This window comes from Prionailurus bengalensis, chromosome E4 (genome assembly GCF_016509475.1).
Source record: "Prionailurus bengalensis isolate Pbe53 chromosome E4, Fcat_Pben_1.1_paternal_pri, whole genome shotgun sequence".
Classification (NCBI taxonomy): domain Eukaryota; kingdom Metazoa; phylum Chordata; class Mammalia; order Carnivora; family Felidae; genus Prionailurus; species Prionailurus bengalensis.
Window position 1 is genome coordinate 53,871,404 of NC_057360.1, and position 21,680 is coordinate 53,893,083.

At 37.9% G+C, this 21,680-nt stretch overlaps 1 protein-coding gene across 3 annotated transcripts in view; it reads right to left on the reverse strand.

The window, feature by feature from the left end:
• Positions 1-1,321: 1,321 nt before the first annotated feature.
• Positions 1,322-21,680, reverse strand: part of ESRRG (estrogen related receptor gamma) — a 584,122-nt gene continuing 563,763 nt past the window's right edge. For all 3 annotated transcript variants that reach the window (XM_043568378.1, XM_043568376.1, XM_043568377.1), the window contains 2 exons: positions 18,630-18,899; positions 1,322-5,293 (listed from right to left, as the gene is read on the reverse strand). In XM_043568378.1, coding sequence (XP_043424313.1) covers positions 5,049-5,293; positions 18,630-18,899 — 515 coding nt within the window. In that variant the 3' untranslated portion in view covers positions 1,322-5,048. The remainder of the gene's footprint in view (positions 5,294-18,629; positions 18,900-21,680) is intronic.

The window sequence follows — 21,680 nt, forward strand, 5'->3', positions numbered from 1 at the left end:
AAAGCCAAAAGTGACTTATAAACAACAGGTGAAAAGAAAAGTAATCCCTTGACACAAATACGCAAGCCGTTTGTCAGAGGTATTCACTGTTTGTATATCAAGAAATAAACATGTTAAAATGTCAAAATCCTATTTTATTTTCTTTTACACCTGAGGCATCTCTGATAACTACGTCAGTACCAGAAAAGTGACTCCGTAATAATTCAGAATTCCAAAAAGCAGCAAGAGAAGTCTGACATTTTTCTTAAAAGCATTCGCCTGCGACTTACATGTGTTTAAATGAGGACCTCACTGAAAGATCACAGGCAGCTTCTTCCTGTTGGGCTTGTCCCTCGCATGGTGTCAGGTCCCCCCGAATACTTTGCAACTATCAAAACTAAAACACCTCAGAGTCTCTGTCGCGCTATTGCCACTCAAAGGACATTGAAAGAGGAAGAGACCCGTGAGTGATGCTGCTAGCTAGGGTATCTTGGTGATTTAGGTAATCTCATGCCCCTAAATCGGATTGCGTTCGGTGGCCTTTGTGTCATCAGCTGGTGCGAGAGAACCGGCCACCTCTGAAAGGTGAGAAATACGGTGGCCAAACACAACGACAAAACGCAAGATGGGCAGAGAAGCCAAGAAAGCACATATTAGCACCTCGGTGACGGCTCCAGGAGGGTCCTGTGGACGTGCAGCTTGACCCAGGGCAACAAGGGCCGTGACCTCTCGGAACGAAAGCAAGGGGAGGCCGTTTGCTGTCAGCAGTGCCTTTAACCCTCTTGAATTCGGAGACAGCTCCCCCTCCTCGCGCACACGGATCTGCAAGGTCTCTGTTGATTTCCCATTCAGGAAATCTGGCCAGCGACTCCGCGGCTGCTCCGGGAGAGCCTGCAGCTCGCCGACGAGCTGCGTGCAAGCACATGATTTAATTGTGGATGGAGGGAAATAATAGGTATCTCTAGCAGGTTTTAATATGATCTTAAAATAGGGAGAAAGTTTTCTGTTATGACATTGACATAGAGGCGATGATTTTGAGTAATGCAGGATGATGTGGAGATGCTTTAAGATTAAATGAGAGCTATATAAAGGCTTGTCAGAATGAATTCTAATGTGCCATGAGACACTTTGCATACTCTTAAATATGCAAAATGTCTCTTGGCACCCTAGAATTCATTCTGACAAGCCTTTATATAGCTCTTATTTAAAGTCCTACTTTATTTTTAGGGAATAGGTACTCAGAGATCCTTTTTGAATGGAAGCGACAAAGGGCAGTGTTTACTGATTTGGTTCTTCGGTGGGGGGAACAAAAAAGAAAGAAACACAATACAAAAGAGCCATCAAAAGTGGAAGCTTGTTTAATATTGCTCTACCGTCATCCTGAAAGGCATAATAATTTGAGTTACACATCTGAACTGATTGGAGTTACAGAATCATATCTCCTTTTTGCATTTAACAATATATACAATATAAAATAAATACATTTACACAAATGGACATTTGCTGGAGCACACAGTATGGTACACATCACAAAAATATACAATTGATTGCTTTACAGATGTGAAGCCCATCTACAGCTATAGACATGGTTTTATTATTATTATTATTCTTTTTACTACTGGCTATAATGCAACTCCTGGATTATGATAAGCAGTTTAAATTTTTTGTCCTTTTACGATCTTTGCACATAAGACTGCCATAAAATGTTTTCCTAGGCAGGTAAACAGAGACGCTTAAATAATTAAAATACAATCACCAACACCCATTTTCTCTTCTATAAGAAAAATAGCAGTTTTAAATATTTCATATCTTTTATGTTATCATTTAAATGCAAAATAGTGGAATAAATACAACAATCTGATCTGATTGAAACACAAGTGTAACTACGGATAGCCACACAATCATATTGCTTTAAATAAGAACAAACCTAAAAGAAGCGAAATGAAAGTTCAAATCATGTGGCGAAAACATACTCTTTCATACCTTCCCAAAACTTCACATTAAGTAAATGGCCTTGCTTGAAACTTGAAAAAAACTTACCTCGAGCGAGGTTTAAGATGAGCATTGACCCCAAAGCCCGTGCAGCTCTTTTGGATCTGCCTTTTAAAGTCGTGTCTCCTACATGTGAGATGCTTGTTCTTGGAAACGCCAAGAGTCACTTAAACTGAAAACTAAGATTGGTACCTCATTCCTTTCGCACATCTCCAGCTCCTGTTTTCAGTTGGTTGGCTCTGACTTCTGAAGCCCAAGTACTTTAATGTGATACAGTGAAAACAACGTATACATCGCATCTATTTTACTTCTATATAGTGTGGTTGAACAGTAGCAACTTAAACCCTGCACCGACTTTCTGGAAAATAATCTTTTTAAATACTTACATATATAAATAATCTTATAGAATCAGCACCTTTTTGTTCCCAGGAGTTGTATTTTCTGTTGTTATTTTTAAAGGGATGTGCCAATTTCTGAACTCCTATCACAGCTATAAATTTCAAGTTATTGACCATCTGAATGAATTGCTAATGATGATTTATCTAGAGTCACACTACAGTCACTTCTCTACTGAGAAACCACAATCTACGATATAGTCCCATATAGCTAATGATAGATACACAGTATTCCTAGCACTAGGCTGATGAAACACCAACCCAAGGTATTTTGTTTAAAGCACACAAAGTAGCAATAGTTTTGGAAACGTGTCCGCACCAAAAAGTTTTGCAACAACACAGAGCTAGTTAATAACAACATCTGAGAGATGATTGAGTGAAAGCCATATATACAGCATTTAAAAATTAGACTTATCTATATTCTTGAAATAGTCAAAGTTTTAATTTCTAAGCTATACATTGGTATTCTATAATAAACCATTAGAGAAATTATTCCTTGTTTTGAAAATATTATTATGATTTTGATGTGTATCTGTTCATAATGAGTACTTGTTTGGAGTTTCAATCTCTTAATTATTATTAGGAAGAACCTTATTACTGGTAAGGAATAGAATATACTACTGTAGTCTCCTGAGGAATTGTACATCCAATATTGTCTCTAATTCTACCCTGTGTCTAAAAGCACACACCACAAGAATCCAAACACCACAAGAAGAACAAGACGACAGTCTCCGAATGCAACATAAAGTTCAGAAAAGCACAGCAAACATGAAACATTGAAAAGCTGAACTACATTTCTTTTGTTTGTTAGGATTACAATTTTAATTACATCTGTGTACATAGAATAAGACTGTTCACATAGTACAGGGAGCAGCTACTAACACTGGTCCATTGGTATAGCATTTGATGGAGGTTACTGTTTATTGGTTATTCAGCGACTGTAGATTTCGGGGGCATCTAATTGATTTCTTCATTAGATTACACCTCTTAACAGTCTGGAACCTGACTGACTTTCTTGCTGTGACAATACTGGTTGAAAAGCATATATATTGGCTTAGCTCTTGGTAAAAACTGCAGATTAATTTAAACAAACATTCCTAAATGAATAAACTCATAAAGATTAGGTTTTAGAATTTGGTCAGGCGTCTGCTGTCTTTGATGATTTTTTTTTTTCCTCAATTTCTGGCATTTGCCTTATTGCCTCTTAAGTGAATACTGGCTCACAGCTCCTTCTGAGACAAGGTCTGTAACTTTGCAAACAGGCAGTATCTCATTCCTAACCACCATGGCAGCTAGAAATCGTATGGCAACTGTACCTCCCGGGTAGAGAGGCGCACTCCTGATAATTCTACGGATCTGTTCTCCATGTGCAGTGCATAAGATACGTGACTGCTTGGAGTCACTGTAGGTGTAATCTAATCCTTTGTGTCAGTGAACATTTAGGTAAACTGGCGCTCGTGTTAAGAAACTGATGTTTGGGACCAGACTGGCACACAACATAAATTGCATCCGTGATAATATGCACCTTCCCTTCAACTATTGCTTGAGTAAGTTAAATTCCCATATTAATAAATGGCTGAAAAGTGGTAAAGCTGGTACAAAAAAATCTCCATTTGTAAGAAGAAACAAAACATTTTTAAAAATCTTCCTTCAGGATTCATTTGTCCTTCGTTATTGTTCATAATTGTTCAAAGCCAGCACAAAATTGCAGTATTCTTATTTCTCTTTAGTATTGCATGAATGAATAAAGCTTAAACTATTCCCTGAAAAAGTTACATAGTAGCTAAACTAACAAATACCTGGAAGACTTGAAAAAACAATTAAGGAATCAAATGGCTGTAACTGATCTAGATGGAAAAGCAATGATAAGAAGCAGCCGATGCAACGTCGCTTAAGTTGTCTAATTAGAGGCTGCTCCCGTGAAAGCTAATACTGCACTCAGTCAATTTGTTTGTGTTGCACTGTACTTTTAGGTACGTTGGTTCTCTCTCTTTGATTCCTTAGTCACTGGGGACGTTATGGTTCACAACAAGCTCACTGGCATCCATATTATGGATTTCCATCCTTTGGCAGGGCTGCCTTCCATCTCTCTTCAGTTAGAGACCTCTTTTAGAAGTTCAGCAGCAGAAGGAAGGAAGGAAGGAAGGAAGGAAGGAAGGAAGGAAGGAAGGAAGAGAAAGGAAGAGAAAGGAAAGGAAAGGAAAGGAAAGGAAAGGAAAGGAAAGGAAAGGAAAGGAAAGGGACAATTTCCTTACAACTAGACATATGTGAAATTTAGGAGAAAGGGGAAGGATGAGAAAAGAGAAGGAGAAGGAGGAAGGAAGAGAGGAAAAGAGAGGAGGAGGAGGAAGGAAGGACAGAAGGAAGGAAATGAAGGCAAGTGGGAATCAGTAATGAAGAAAGCTAAGAGATGAGGGAAAGGAGGAATAAGGGAAGGAGAAAAAAAAAGAGCAAAAGAAATGAGAGAAGAAAGGGAGAAAGGAGAGGAGATAAGGTAGAAAGAAACTCATCGGGAAGATACGGAGGAATCTGAAAGCTGCTTCATAGTCTTGCTGCTAAATTATCAGTGCAGTCCGTTGATTTTTGATGTTGTTGACTAAACTCTAAGTTTCTTCGACATCACTCTTGGGTTTATTTTCCCTTTTTCGGCGTGCAGAATAGGAAGGCCCAGGAAACTTTTAGTCAGACCTTGGCCTCCAGCATTTCCAAAAACAGTTTGTGCATGGGGACTTTGCCTTCTAGTTTGATGTTGTAGAAGTGCTGCACGGCCTTGGTGGAGGTCTGCCTCAGGAGCGGCAGGGTCATCAGCATCTTGCCGGCCCTGCGCGGGTCCTCCACGTGCTGGCCGGCCTCATAATCCTGCAGGGCCTCGTGTAACACATCCTGAAGCTTCTGAACAGCTTCGACGTCTTCTATGTGCATGGAGTCTGCACAACAAAGCAAAACACAGAGCAGCAATATCAATAATAGTGAGGAAAAAAACCCCAACCGATGTGTAGATTACAGTTATGGAAGTTAAATAAAAAAAAAATTTTTTTTTAATGTTTATTTATTTATTTTTGACAGAGAGAGCATGAGCAGGGGAGGGGCAGAGAGAGAGGGAGACATAGAATCTGAAGGAGGCTCCAGGCTCTCAGCCGTCAGCACAGAGCCCGACGCGGGGCTCAAACTCACGGATCACAGATCATGACCTGAGCCGAAGTCGGACGCTCAACTGACTGAGCCACCCAGGCGCCCTTAGATATTATTCTTGAACGACTCTAAATTCTAACCTGTCATTTGCTCAGAGAAGTTTACATTTCAAAAATCTCTATTTTTTCTCTAGATTTCCCTACTGTAGATTATTACCAGTATGGATTGAGAACATGGAAATTACTGCAAAAAATCCATTATTTAAAAGTGTGTGTGTGTGTGTGTGTGTGTGTGTGTTTTCTCCTAAAACTGAGCAAACAGAGAAGAATTTCTTTTAAGAGATTACAATTTTGGTTACTTTATTCATTATCTCATCCATGTATTTATTCACTCATTCAACAATTATCAAAGGTCATCTGTTAAAAGTTGACCTTTTAATTTTATAATAATTTTATATTTTATAATTTTATAATTATATAATTTTATAATTATATATTTTTATAATTTTATATTATATTAAATTTATATTATATTATATTATATTATATTATATTATACGTATTTATATATAAATTTATTTTATATTATATTAAATTTAAATATTTTAAATTATATTAAATTAAAATTATATTATAGTTTACCTGTGGAGGTAAAATTGTCTAAAATTATGACCTTGCCCTTAAAAAGCCCATATTTCCCAAAAGTAAAAAAAAAAAAAAAAGTAGATGAGCAAGGTTTTAAGAACACCATGTAAATACACTGAATCTGACACCATGTTCAGTTGTAGAATAGGCAGAAATCACAGTAAATTGCTTGTCCGTTTAAGATTTTCAGTGTCCTATTAACAGTTCTTTAAAGCATCTTTCCACAGCCTGCTTCCAGTGAAAAACAAATGAAGTCTTTAGATTAATGAGTTCTGAAATATTTTTCACATTTGTGAAGGTGAACTTTAAGTGACTAATTTAAAAATCTAATTCAATCAGGCAAGGAAAGGGTTAACAGGGTTGCCACAATTATTCTTTTGAGAAATGTGAGATTCGAGGAAAAAGAAAAGTTACCGCTGTAGCTCTAAAACAGACACTTAATTATATACAAGTTTGAATCATTTAGCACGTTTTATTGATTCTGATGACAGTTTATCTGTTAATTACACATAATGGAGTCTTTGGGGGATTCTTCACGTTTAATAATTCTCGTTCTCTGAGAATGCAGAGCTCTAAGATATATGTAGTTAGCCTAATCTTTCATATAATTCAAATAACAGGTCACACGCACACAAAAGAGAGAGGAAATGTAATTTACAACCAAGTGGCTAAAAACATATGATAAAAAAAAATATGGCAAAGTAATTAAAACGTTGGTAGCTGTAACCAGGAACATGTTTTAAAAACTTGTTTGTATTTTGTTGTTTTTTTCTGTTACCCTGTCAGTTTTAAATTGTTTCATCACATCGTTGGTAAACTGACCACTATTTACATTAGGTGGTTAATAACACACTTCTCTAAAAGAGTTTTGAATGATCTGGAACAGAGAGGCTTATTGGTGTTTCCCCGCTCAAGACTCAACTCCTGCGTGCCTGTTTGAGCCAAGAGAAGGAACTCTCCCACGTGGTTAATGTTGCTGGTGGTGGAGTGGAACCCAGGACATTCCTCGGTACTTAACCTAGCCTTTCCCTATGGATAGTTGCTAGCTAGGCTTCTCTTCACTCTGGACCCTTTCAGAAATGACAATCCCATCCACTTCCTATGTGCCTTCTCATAGCAACAGCACACGTAATTGTCAAAGATGTCGAATGGTTGGTAACGTTAGTGAGGGAAAAACTGTCATGCAGATGACAACATGGGCTATTTGTTTTCTATTTTTACTCTTAAATGCTGTCTGAAGGGAAATGGGCACGGACACACACTCACGGTGAGTGTCCAGGTACAAAACAAAAACAAACAAACAAAAAAGCACACCAAAAAAAAAAAAAAAAAAGAGAGCGAGAGAGAGAGAGAGAGAGAAAGAAAGAAAGAAAGAAAGAAAGAAAGAAAGAAAGAAAGAAAGAAAAAAGACCTTGCACATAAGGGAAGGGAGATAAGGTGGGACCTACTCAATCTGTCCCGGAACTCAAAGCACTCTGCGTGAAAATGGGAATAAATGGGTGGGGAAGAGAGGAATTGCATCCTCACAGACAAAATTAATACGAAAAAACTTGTCCCATCAGACCAAAAAAAAAAAGCAGAATAAATATGATAAATACACCACATATTAAGTAACTGTTTGGGGTGACACTGCCTTATTTCATGTGGCAGTGGTAGTGTCACAGTTCGGCTTGACTCAGGTTTCTTTGAATCACATGCTGCCAGAATGTGTGATGCTGCACATGGCATTTCCTTTTTTTAAAAAGTGAGTTATAATTATCCCCTGAGTTCACGTTATTCAACTTGCCATCTTCACCAAGAACCTTCTCTACAACATTTTTAATGAAGACATTTCTAGATGCATGTAGAGCATTCTATTTTACAAGGGACAGAACCGATTATTAGAAGTGTCCTCTTCAGATCTTCCCAAATCTGTCTACAACTTCCATTCTTTGGTCCTGTTCCTAAGTATCTAAACGTCCTTCTCCATGGCAGATCTCTAAAAGCCGGAAGTGAGCTGCAGTCACTTCAGCCCCCGCCCCAAGCCTTGCCTTCCCCACTATTCTTGCCCAGCAGGAGATATATTATAGGATGTCACAGGAAATGAGGCGAGAACAAATAGCAGAGAGATATGCTCACAAACAGCAATTAAGACTTCAAACTATTCTTTAAAGGCTGTGATTTAGCTTGAGAGATTTAAAAATGATTTAATCAAATTACTATGATAATTTAACTTCCCATTTACAGAAAAGATTCTAACTCATTCTAGCTTTACCCATTCTCGGATCTGCTAATACTTTAAATGCAAACTCACTAAATCTGAACTATTTAATTAGACCGTGATTCAGCTGGCAGACTGCTGAAGAAAATATTAATCTCCATTAGGGATCCTAGTTCAAGTTCTGGCTCTGTGGCTTTAATCTCTGTTTTGTTCTTTTGGCTACATTTATACATTTATGCCAGGCTCAATAGAACTGGCATTAATTTATGGAATTATTTAGCATTGGTTGTTAGTGCTGGTTTCTTTTTAACTTTATATTTTAAAGGAAACAGCCCCGGTATTTGTGCTAATGAAAAGCAGCAAAATTTAATAAAGGGAATCATAGGCTTATGAACTAACTAGATAGGGTGAGGCTGTACATTAAAAACACTGGGTCAATGGTTAATAAAACTAGGATGTCTGGGCCCAAGCCCAGGCCTATTATCAGAATCTTGGAGCTAGATCCAAGGCATCTTCGGTGGTTTTAAACATCTAGGTGCTTCTATGGCCAAGCCAGGGTTGTTGAACTATAAAACCATACTGCTAAAAGAATCCAGATTTCAAAAGATAACAAACATTCAAATGATACATACATTGTCACCCATATATTAAATTTCAGCACTTAGTAATAAAATAGAACCCTCTCATTAAGTGCCAATATTTTACTCTGTGAAGTGAGATCCTAAAGGAACATGTCTAGCTGAGACCATTTACTTTGGGAAGAGAGCTAAATATCTTCACACCTACAGTTGCAAAATTCAGTGAGACTCAGAGCCATTGCAGAAGAAGATTTTATTTTTGCATTTCACCTGGAATAAAATACTGCCTTTCTCTATGGTAAAAATTTTAACTATTGTGGGCATGGGCATAGCTACTCCAGAATGTCCAAATCCTATCTGGGAGCTGTCTTTAAGACAATATTTTCTTGGCAATATTTTCTTGGCAATACTTTCTCAATGGTTCCAAATCTTATTTTGAGGGTGGAAATGAATATTAAAAATAGGCAAAGCATATTCAGAGCAAAGTCTAGTACCTAATATAAATCAACACTCAGAGTAACCGTTTTTTTCTGTGGAACCCAAGTGTTGATTTCTTTAGTGTTTGTAAATTGCCTACATGAATAGGGGAAATGAAAGGTGAGCCAATGAGACTCTCTGATCACTAAATGAATGAAGCACAACATGATGGAAAAAGAAGTGAGCAAAGGTCTGTTTTCTAAAAGATAATTTGATCTCAAAAGTTTTATATGCAATATATGTCTAACAGTGACTCTCGTGGTTGCAATCAGCTGGAAATTGAGGGACATTTGTTGATAACAATGCAAACTGGCTCTTGATTAGCACTGATACTTGATCCTAAATTTCCAAAAGTGATGCCAATCATAAACTTTTAATTAAAAATCGGTAGGCAGGATTCTAGGAAGATGGCAGTGGTGGCAGCAAAATTGTTTAATCTCTTCAAATCTGCACATAAAAAAAATAGAACTAAATGGCCAAACTAAAAACCCACAGACAACACTTACAAACAAAACTAAGTGACAAGGTATCCCCAAGATACACACACACACACACACACACACACACACACACACACACACACAGGAGATCAGAATTGTGTGTGTTCCTAGTTCTGTTCACTGAAGAGACCTAGGAAGGATGGCCAAGCCGGGAATGGAGAAACGAACAATGAGCAACCTAGCACCCAGATTGTAATTAGATTCCAGGATTCAGCTGGGAAATATTTAAGGTAAGAACAGAGCATCTTAAGCTGGATAGAAAAGACACTATCTACAATTACTAAATCATTCAGAAAGATTCCAGAAGCCAACCTGAAGAGATTCCTGCTGACCCCAAAGAGGGCAATTTGAGCTTCCAAAAGGATTATAATTGCAATTGATTAAAATCCACTGAGTATGTTTAAATACATTTGGTTATAATGGTATTTGAAAAAGACAGGCCATCAATTCTTGGTTTTGAAAACTGGTGAATGACGGGAAAGAATCAAGCTCCTATGTAAACCGTATCATTGGTAATCAGATAAGAGATGAACAAAAGCGTCACTTTATGTAAGTATCCCAATGGTTGAAAGAAAACAAGAGATGAAAAAATTATAAGTCATCATTTTTCAACCCTTAGTGACAAACAGATTTAGGCAAAGAGCATCAGCAGCTGCTATCATCCCATTGAGACAACCAGACATTATGTGCCTCTCAAATGAGCAGCACACCTCCTACAGGTGCCATAGGGATTGCTCCCGAGTCTGGTTAAGTCTCTGGATCCAGCCGCCAATTTGCACAAATGCAAAGGGCAGAGAAACCGTGAACTGCACCTGAAGTGTGCAATCTGTAAAGCCCTGACTGTGGGAAACTCTGCAAGTCACATGCCCTGGCTTCTTCAACAGAAAAACTGTAAGAAAATGAAAATGAAAGATGAACTTTTAGATTAAAAGAGAGTTAAAAAAATCCATTACAAAAAATTTGTTTTGAAATGGGCAAGACTAGACTATTATGTCTGAGGATACACATTTAGCAATAAAGCTATAATGAAAGGTGAGGAAGTGATAAAAAAAACAGGACAGGATAGTGGTTACTTTTGAGAGAAAGGAGGGGGGTGACAGGAGGATGAAACACATGGAGGGTTTTCTGGGATATCTTGCAAAGTTTTGTGTCTTCTCCTTGCTCATACAGCCACCATGACAGACTGCACAATGGCCCCCAAGATATCCAGATAGCCCATCATGGGAACCTGAATGGTACCTGATACGGCAAAGGAGACTTTGCAGCTGCCAGTAAGGATCGGCCATGGGAGATTATTCTAGATTATCCAGGAAGATCGTCAATGAAATCAAACGTGTCTTTATAAAAGAGAGGCAACGGAAGGAGGCAATGTTACCACTGACTCATGATGCTATGCTGCTGGCTTTGAAGATGGAGGAAGGTGCCACGTGTCAAGCAATGCAAGGAATGTCACGCTAGAAGATGAAAAAAGCAAGGAAACAGGTCCTCCCCTAGAGCCTCCAGAAGGATTGCTGCTCTGTCTACATCTTGTTTTAACCTAGTGAACATGATTATGGCCTTCTGATCTCTAGAACAGAAAGAGAATAAGTATGTATTGTGTGAAGTCACCAACTTGCAGTATTTTGTACAGCAGCCATAGAAAACTAAAACACCCATAAAAATTAAAAAAAAAAAAGGCACCTGGGTGGCTCCGTCAGTTGAGCGACCAACTTCGGCTCAGGTCATGATCTCACGGTCTGTGAGTTCGAGCCCTGTGTCGGGCTCTGTGCTGACAGCTCAGAGCCTGGAACCTGTTTCAGATTCTGTGTCTCCCTCTCTCTCTGCCCTCCCCCGCTCATGCTCTGTCTCTCTCTCAGAAATGAATAAACATAAAAAAATTTAATATAAAAAAATAAAACACCCATTAAATTATACATATGGTTGTGTGTGTGTGTGTTAAATTCTGTGTTTTATTTTACATTAAAATGGTACAAAAGAGACAGAGATAGGGACAGTGAGAAACTTCTGATGGAATGGTCCCTTCTAGAAACTAGTGAGTTAGGCAATATTCTGAGCAAGATTATAGAGACACTTGGCAGATACGCCAAGGGGAAGCTGCTCACACATGAAGGAGGAGGTTAGACCAAAAAACTTTTTGGGTCTTTCCTAATGCAGAAAGGTTATAATTCTAATGCTGGAAATAGCAATAGCAATTCTTATTTTGTGCTTAACTATGATGAGAAGAACAGAATTGATTTAAAGCTTTCCACTGAGACATATGTATTTTTTGGGATAGCTGTTTTCCTCATTTCTTGCTCCATTGAGCCAGACTTTGATGTTTATACAGGCCACACAAATCACTCTTCTACTGTATTTATATCAAGTGTTAAAGTACAGATCCATAGTCCATAGTTCCTCCAGGTTTCCCTTTCATAAATCCCAAATTATTGTTACCATTATTCTATTTACCTTGCACGGTCAGATTTCCCTGCTAGGCCTGTTCTATTTCCCTACAAGTACTTAAGGCCTTCTGTCTCCCTCCGGTGTCTACTTATCCAGGAGCTTTCTAACTTGTTTTACTAGAAGCGATAAGACAATTATACTCCTTAAGTGAATGTTGATAGCAACTTGGGTGGTAAATATTTCAACATTCCACAGTATCATAAACGATCTGCACCATGCTAGTTACCTTTTTGTAAGGGATTCGTCATTATCTTAAGACCTGTAAATGAAAATAAAGTTATATTATGTCATTCCCTAGAAGGAGAGCAATTGCAGAGCGTTTATGTGCTTATTACCCAGTTGGAAGCACAGAGACACTTGCCGCAAAGATTTCTCACACCACGTCAGGGCATAGTGATCACTAAATATGATAAGAAACACTTAAAAACCCAATTTTACTTTTCACATAAAAATTTGAAATATCATAATACGTATGAACTTCTAATATATATGAAAGGTTACACTGAATAAATCCACCACCCGCTTCAAATCAAATGTATCATCTTAAACAAAATTAGGGGTGCCTGGGTGGCTCAGTTGCTTAAGTCTCAGACTTTGGCTCAGGTCATGATCTCATGGTTCATGAGTTTGAGCCCTGCGTTGTCAATGCTCTCTGCTGTCAGTACATAGCTGCTTCGGATCCTCTGTGCCCCTCTCTCACTGTCCCTCCCCCACTTGAGTGGCACACTTACTCTCTCTCTCTCTCAAAAATGAATCAACATTGAAAAAAATCAAAATTAAAATAAACCAAACAGTGATGGCAGATCTGAACAAAAGTCAAAGAAAAGTAGACTAGGAGATGTAAAATCGTAATTTTGATTTTGAGGAGAGTATTACTTACAGTTTGGTCTGGGTAAAAGTTAAGAATAAATATCTACCTGCCACAAAAGACCCACCATTACTAGCTTCTTATAAAATGCTATAAATGCAGTAAAAATTTTGTCTCCAATTCTTTTTTTGTCACTTTCAAGGGTGGTTTTGTACTCTTCTAATTCCAAGAAGACAGCAAGATAAAGTGGGTGCAAAATTCTAAACTACATTGAAAGTACTAATTTAGGTTGGCGGATGTGAAATTGCAATTGCTAATCTTCTGCACTGACCCTTTTAAAGACATGCTATATACTTATTTGTGGACTAGAAATAGCTTATTGATAGCAAGGGACAGAGGGCCCAGCCCTCTGTCTCATGGCGGCCACACGTCTTTATCAGCTCGCTTCAGTTACCTGTAAAATGACATTGGACAGGTTTACCTCACAGGCATGTTGTGGAAAGCAAATGAGATTCCCCAGTAAAAGCGAAAAAAAAAAAGTCTACTGAAAGATTCTTTAAAAAGGATAATCTCTTGGTCAATATCTAAAATGTCAAATCACCAAATGTAGTCAAAATTTGAATAAAATTATGTCTAAGGGCCCAGGAGATACAAAGGGACTAGAGAGGTTTTTTCACTTTTACACTAATTGTTCAGATTCATGAAGATGTTAATATTTCTATATTACAAATTCTGCACCTACACACACACACACAAATATATGACCAAACTCACTGCTCTCACTTAAAAGTAACTGACATAAAAATTTTAGGCCAGTTAGGAGATATGAGACATTATTTAATTCACCTACCTCATTTTACAGACAAGAAAAGTTATGTGACTAAAGCATGCATTCTCAAAGGAAGCGAAATTTGGAATTTGGAAGTGGTGAAAAAAATCCTTTTAAAAGGTAAAATGCATATATATACAGTACACAAACAGATACGTAACATATTTGTAATGTTAATATTTCACTGGGGACTTATTAAGAAAAAAATATCTAAAAAGGCTACCCCAAGGCAGTGATAATGGAAAAAGACTGAGAAACACTTGGTCAAATTTATGAGGGTCCAAATATTGTGATTAAGTATGGCCCTCATTCCAGTCTCCTACAGTCATCATAAACTTTCTATCCCTTGAAATTATATCACAATTCTACACATCAAACATTTGTTCTCATGGACAAAATACTATCTGGATGTGGTTATAATTACTTAGGATTTGAAACTGATGACCAAAATATTACTCACTGTTTTATATTAACAGATGCTATTATTCTAGAAGTATGGTATGGAAATAAAAACTCAGCATTAAGCCTGTAGATTCTGTTTATTCTTTTATTTTTTTCAGTTCTTTTTTTCTTTTTTTTTTTTTTTTGAGAGAGAGAGAGAGAGAGAGAGAGAGGAGTGGGGGAGGGGGCAGAGGGACAGAGAGAGAGAAAATCTTAAGCAGGCTCCATGCTCTGCACAGAGCCCAACCTGGAGCTTGATCCCATGACCCTGGGATCGTGACCTGAGCTGAAATCAAGATTTGGACACTCTACCGACTCAGCTACCCAGGCATCATGATTCTGTTTATTCTCGAATGGGCTGGGCTCACAGGGCTCCAGGTTGGGGGCAGGGCCGGGTGACATGAGGTATGAGGGGCAGCTATGAAGGTGTCACTTGTGATCTGAGCAAAAGAGAATGACCAGACTAAAAGTTTATTCTTCCTCTTAAGCTGCTTTAGTCGTCTGTTACATAAAAATGAGTACATTTTCCTGGGGACAGTGAGAATAGGGTCAAACAAATTCTTAGACATAAGAATCAATAGAACCAAACAGAGAGAATAGAATCACATGGTGTAATCTTACCCAAAATGTGTGTGGTAATGTTTCACTAAATTTTCCACTGAAGACATAATATTAATTACAGAATCATAACATTCCCCAAATGGAAAGGATTCTAGAGATCAGACTAACTTCTTGGTGTATGGATGAGAGAACTGGGGCCTAGCAATAACAATGTTAAAATTGGGGCCCAGATTTTCCTTTTTAAATTTGATCGCACAGAAGTATATTAGGGATGCGGTAATCAGCTAAGAGGTCATGGCATTCAAAAGTAGGAAATTTTAGGGGCGCCTGGGTGGCTCAGTTGGTTAAGCATCCGACTTCAGGTCAGGTCACAATCTTGCACTCCGTGAGTTCGAGCCCCACGTTGGGCTCTGGGCTGATGGCTCAGAGCCTGGAGCCTGCTTCCGATTCTGTGTCTCCCTCTCTCTCTGCCCCTCCCCCACTCATGCTCTGTCTCTGTCTCAAAAAAAAAAAAAAAAGTCAAAAGTAGGAAATTTTAGAGTTTAAGAAACTGAGTTTTTTACCTTCAAAAATAATAGGAACAATTATTTGGGGTTTTCAAATTTTGAATGTGAGAATTACAACATTAGTTCATAATATATTGGGTTTTATTTTTTGGCCATATACCTCAAGATAGGGAAAGTACTTCTAATGATGTTTTTGGTGCTGTAAGAATTCCTGATTTCACACATGCCAGAAACAGAGCTACAAAAATATATGACAGTCTTGATCAAGAAGACGATTCCCTGTTTCCCAAGCGTAAGTGCAATATTTGTAATTATTGAATAAAGACAGATATTTAAAATAAGCTGAAATTTAGATTAACGAGACAAGGGTTGTTAACACCTATAGCCATAGAGGGGATGCTAAGTATCTAAATAACTAACACTAAAACATAATTTTTTTTTGTTGTTGTTGCACCAAAGCTCACTGATGTTAATCTGAAATTTCTAAATACTAAAAGAAAATCTATGAGCTTTTTAGGGTGTCTATGAAAGGTATTAAAACATTTTTCATACTGATGTGTTTTTAACCTGGATCTAAGCAAAACTGAATCTACAACTTATTTGCTGTCAACCAAATACTGGCCAAAAAATGGAATAAAGTAGCATCATATTGACAGTGTGAGAAAAAAAATTCTTTTCTGGGGCGCCTGGGTGGTTCAGTCAGTTAAGTATCTGACTTCGGCCCAGGTCGTGATCTCATGGTTCAGGAGTTCGAGCCCTGCATCAGGCTCTGTGCTGACAGCTCGGAGCCTGGAGCCTGCTTTGGATTCTGTGTCTCCCTCTCTCTCTGCCCTTCCCCTGCTCGTGCGCGTGCGCGTGCTCTCTCTCTCTCTCTCTCTCTCTCAAAAAAATAAATAAATAAACATTAAAACAATTAAAAAAAAAAGATATTCTGAGTGGTTTATCCCATGCTAAAATGGTGGGGCGCGTAGGACGCATGCATGAGGAAAGGGCCATATCCATACAACCCAAAAGAGGTGGCACAATTTACACATCAACATAGTCCTTAAAGTACTTAATCTTTACTCCTTTTCATGGACTCTGGTTCAGTTAATTTTCTTGGTATTGAGAAGCTAAAAAATAAGTTATAATCACTTGCAGAAAAACTCTGTGACAAGGCCAAATTTTCGGCGTGAGTGTTACTCACTAACAGTACAAGAGAAAAAGAGAGAGGGCCTGTTCACTATGTCTGGCTTTAAACAAGAAAAGCAAACTAACGAGCTCTTTAAAGACTTTATAATCACCAGTCATGGCTCTAAAGTAGGTCACTTCCTCCTCCCAACAGCAGAGTCTGTGAGATTCGAATATTTACATATCAAAACATTAATGATTACACTTCTAAACAACGGACAGAAATGCTGCTCCTAATTAATTCAGGCCAGAAAGTATATATCTAGCATGTAAAATTATAAGATTTTAACAATTTTGATAAAGTTTTAGCGTTCATTAGTTAACAATTTTAAAAAGCAGTAGGTAATATAAAAGATATAAAACATGCCCGCTGTATTTTAAAAATAATTAACCAAGTATATGTTTTAAATTAGAATCACTGTATGACTACCAAACACAAATTCTTCCCCAAAGCACTGCTGTGAAATCTTTCGCCTAATTATGAGAGATGTTATAATGTGAAGTCCATGCAAACTAACGTGTTCTTGGAAAATTTTCTCTCCTGTCTCCCACTTTGACTCTCTTCTAGAGAGGCAGACAGGGGGTATCTGAGAGTTTGCATCAACAGTGACACTTGTCATAAAGAATCATATTTTACAGTTTCACAGGGGAGTAGGAAAAAAAAAAGAGGTGAATGGTGTGGTAAGCAAGGGGCTACATTCGCGATTAAAAGTACGCAATGCTAAACTCCATTATGAAGACAAATAGGAAAGTACAACTTCATTGTTGAAAACAATTTCCCTCCTATCAGTCCAAGGATGCATGCATCAATATTGTAGATGAACTGTTAATTACAAAATCAATTAAAAATTATTTCTAAAAACAGTCACGCGTCCCCGGCTCTCATGGGGGCAATTTGGGCAGAAGGTCTCATCTCACTAGGACCGCGCCAAATCACAAAGTCGTCATCCACAAGTAAGCAAAAGCAATCTGGTTTTTCATTTTTCAGCGCGGCTGAGCCCAGCCTGAGATTGATCGTCACATATGGCCCCAGAAAACAAACTGTCAATACCTTGAATGCTGCAGAATTTGAACAAATAGCCGTCCGCCCATTCAAGCCACTCATTGCATCCCATTTAACAGATTTTATTGACAGTTTCCTTCTTGTAATTAAAGGGAAAACTACTGGCCAGCAACCAAGATAAAGTTCAAAGATAGGGTCAAAACAAAAGCAGATGGAGGGGCACGGTGTGACTGTCAATGGTACATAGCATCAGAGCATGTTATTGACATGCAGGTATCTAATGATCGGCACGTCATTAAGGAGGGATCTATCCTGAACTTTATGCAAATGCTAACAGAGACTTAAGACCACAATAAAGCATTAGGAGAGGCACAAAGGGAAAAACAACAAAGCAGCAACGATTTTTACTTATCAGAGGTTGCTATTTTAGTACATTTCAGTTCAAATGTAAAGACCATTTATTCCCATAATTCTTAACCCTTACTGCATAGGTGGTACCTTTCAGAGAAATACTCCAGCAGAATTGGGTTTCTAGAGAACTCCAGAATACAAGAAAACAGAGGATTCTTTGATAACCAAAGCTAAAAACAACACCAAATATGTGTTTCCAATTGCAAAATGTGCATTTTTGAGGGGGAGAAAAGGTTTCTGTGTATCCATAATTCATAGGTATTTTCACTTGTGCCTACAAGACAATGGAGGTAATTTTGTCCTGAGAGTGGCCATTTACACTACCAGTTAGGAAATGCATTAGGTGCCAAAAGTTTCACCGCTTTTAGTAAGTAAATATACTAAAAATAATTCAAGTTGATTTCTCCTGTATCTAACTTTTCACTAGAAAGCTGTAATGACTATAATTTTGCTGTCTCATACAGAATTTACAACTGGGTTTAGCAAATCCCTGAAGAAGTTGAGGGAAGGGTAAAACTGAAATATTAAAAAATGTAACAATGACTATGTCAATATGCCAACCTGAATTAGCAAGAGCTATTGCTTTGAGGGTGACAAATTCTTCTTTCTCCAGCTTCATGCTCTTGTATTTCTTTACCAGCTGCAGGATAGCATTATTTAGATCAAGAAGGCCTGCTAATTTGGACTGGTCTTCATCCATTATATAATCATCTGCATAGACAAGTTCATCCTCAAATGAAAGAGATCGGTATACGACACCAAGGATCAAAATTTCCATCCAAGCACTCTGCAGAAGGCTCATCTGGTCCGCCAGGGACAGCGTGGAGAAGCCTGCATGGGAAGATGGGCAGATCAAGTTACTTTAAAGCCATAATTTCATAATGCAACATTAGTTTCATATGGTAGTCGGCTTCTGCATCGGTGCTCAAAATTATGCTGAGCTTTGATTAGATGCTCTTACATTTTTCCCTGATCATTTTGCAAATGGCGAAGTAAAAGTCACAAACCAGTTCAACTTGTTGGTGCTTTTTATAAGTTTTATGGACACAGTTGAGGAGACTAGAACATAAAAGCAGTTTTGTTTCTTTCATTTCAGGAGAAAATAATACGTAGTCTTTAAATATACTCAATTTCTGGCTGGAGTTTTTATAAATGTCTTACAGGAAGTCAGGTTTTCATCTACTTCATCTCTAAAAACTACTACTGATAAACAACATAAAGGTTAAAAAAAAAGAATCCCAAAATAAAGGAAAACAAACGTTTAGACTCACACTGTAGAGTGCAATTTGGAAACATTTCTCTCTAATAGTCAGACGTTCAGTGAATAATGGATATTCTGATACCTGAAAGAGACTTCTTAATTTGAGATTCTGCACCCACGGATATTTAGCATGAAGTCGTCTTAAAATGGTGATTATTGGTATAAAAGAGAGTCGAAGGGGAGCCTGGGTGTCTCAGGTGAGCATCTGACTATTGATTTTGGCTGAGGTTACAATCTCACAGTTGTTGAGCTTGAGTCCCATATCAGGATCTGCACTGACAGTGTGGAACCTGCTTGGGATTCTCTCTCTCCCTCTCTGCCCCTCCCCTGCTACCACACTCACTCTTCTTCTTTCAAAACAAATAAACTTAAAAAAGGAAAGAAAAAAGAAAAAAGAAAACATTCTTTAAAAAGGAAGAGAAAAGAGAGAGAGAGAGAGAGAGAGAGAGAGAGAGAGAGAGGAGACTACTTAGCAGCCTGGCCTCCTCACCAAATCAAAAAGGCAGAGTTTATTCTTATTAGGATCCAGTTATTTAAAAAGTTAACTGTGGAAGCAATGGGGTTCCATGGATAGCATATAGGCAGAGTCAGATCCTGAATTTAAATATTGGACCCACTCAGCTACTGTGTCTTTTGCCATGAGCAAGACAATTCACCTGCACCTCAATTTTTATTTTTGGGAAATACAATATAAAACCCAGCAAAATACTAATGTATAACATAGGTTCAATAAATGCAGCCATATCAAATATTACTTTTTTCTTAACTATCGAACTACCTATATGACTGCTTTAGTTCTTCAGTAACAATCTGGTCTGCATTCACACACAACACACACACATGCTTCAAGTTCCTTCTGAGCTTAAGAAAACATGCAAACAAATTTTGAAAGAAAATGTGGTTCAATAGGGAAAGCAGAAGTTGTGCCTTTAAACCTAGCTAGGAGTTAAAATGTCTATTTAGATCTCAGAGGGACTAGATCTGGATTCTAAACGAAGTCCCTTTCAAAATAAATAATAAGTAAATAAATAAAAATAAAAGGAAGTCTTGGTGATACCTGATGATCAGCCACCTACTTTTTCCAAGAGTCCTAAAAAAAGAAATATTTCTTAAATCTTCACTTTCATTTCCAAAATTATGCCCAGGAATTCCAAGAGCGATCGACCACCTCTGTGGTTTTTGAGGACACAGGACTATGATTTAAGATCTTGCCACTAATAATTCTATAGGAGAAAATTGTAATAATGCAACTTATGAAATCTATTTTTTTCTCATAAATACCCACTGCCGCCCAGTCTACTTAGGCTCCTGCTTATGCTCATCACTGTTGTTCCATTTTTTATTCGTATCAAATTGTTCATGTCCCGTGTGATATAAGAAACTACTGCACAATAAGGAAAAGAAAGTGATTTCCTGGCCTGTTGGTGAAAACCAGTGGTTTGCCATTTGGCACCATTAACTAGAAGTATTTAATAAGATCATCAAGAAGGATTAGTCCAGCTTTTGTCAAGGATGGTCTTCAGACGTGTGTAAAAAGCATTTCTTTCATTGTTTATCAAGCTGTTTACACATTACGTGACAGAGCTTCTTTTGAGCTGGCTGTGTCAATCTTTTTTTCTTTTTCCGTGCCTTTTGTTTTGGTCAGCATAATTAACACATTTATTAAAAATAAATTCCTATAAAGATACAACAATCGGTAACATTTCAAACAGTCAGAAGAGGAAAATAATGGCCTCGCCTGAGTAGGTTAGGCTCCATTTGCTTCTGATCTTAAGAATGTTACACTGACAACAAACAAACACTAGTGCTCTTTTTTCTGTTCCCCCTTCCAGGAAAAAAAAAACATGCAATGCAAATCCAAATATCTCGCTCAAGAAAAGGGAATAGTACGATTTCTTTTGTACATGAAATAGACGAAGAAATAAATGCTCATCCGGAAAGTTACGAGCCAAAAGGGATGGCTGTTCTCCCTTTGCCTTAGTTTTCTTGTTCCTTTTCAGGCTCTCAAGCAGCAGTTTTTCTGCAGCGGCAGACGGACAGAGCGCGTAGCCCGCAGCACCTTCCTGTGACAGCCCTATTCTCCCTCCCGACACTGCTGTTAGTAAATAGATTTACACATTCTCCAATCTCCACACATCTTTCTGCCGAATAATTAAAAGCAGGATGATTAGTTTATTGAGTGGAAGGAGGAACTTTTTTATTGAGGTCCATCCACGATTTTATCAGGGCCAGCACTTTTACGGTTGTCAGGAGGATGCAGGCATCCAATTTTTCTTATCTGCCTGATTAATACAAACGCTGTTTCAGGACGCATTAATTAACAGATACAAATCTACGTTCTCATGGAAGGA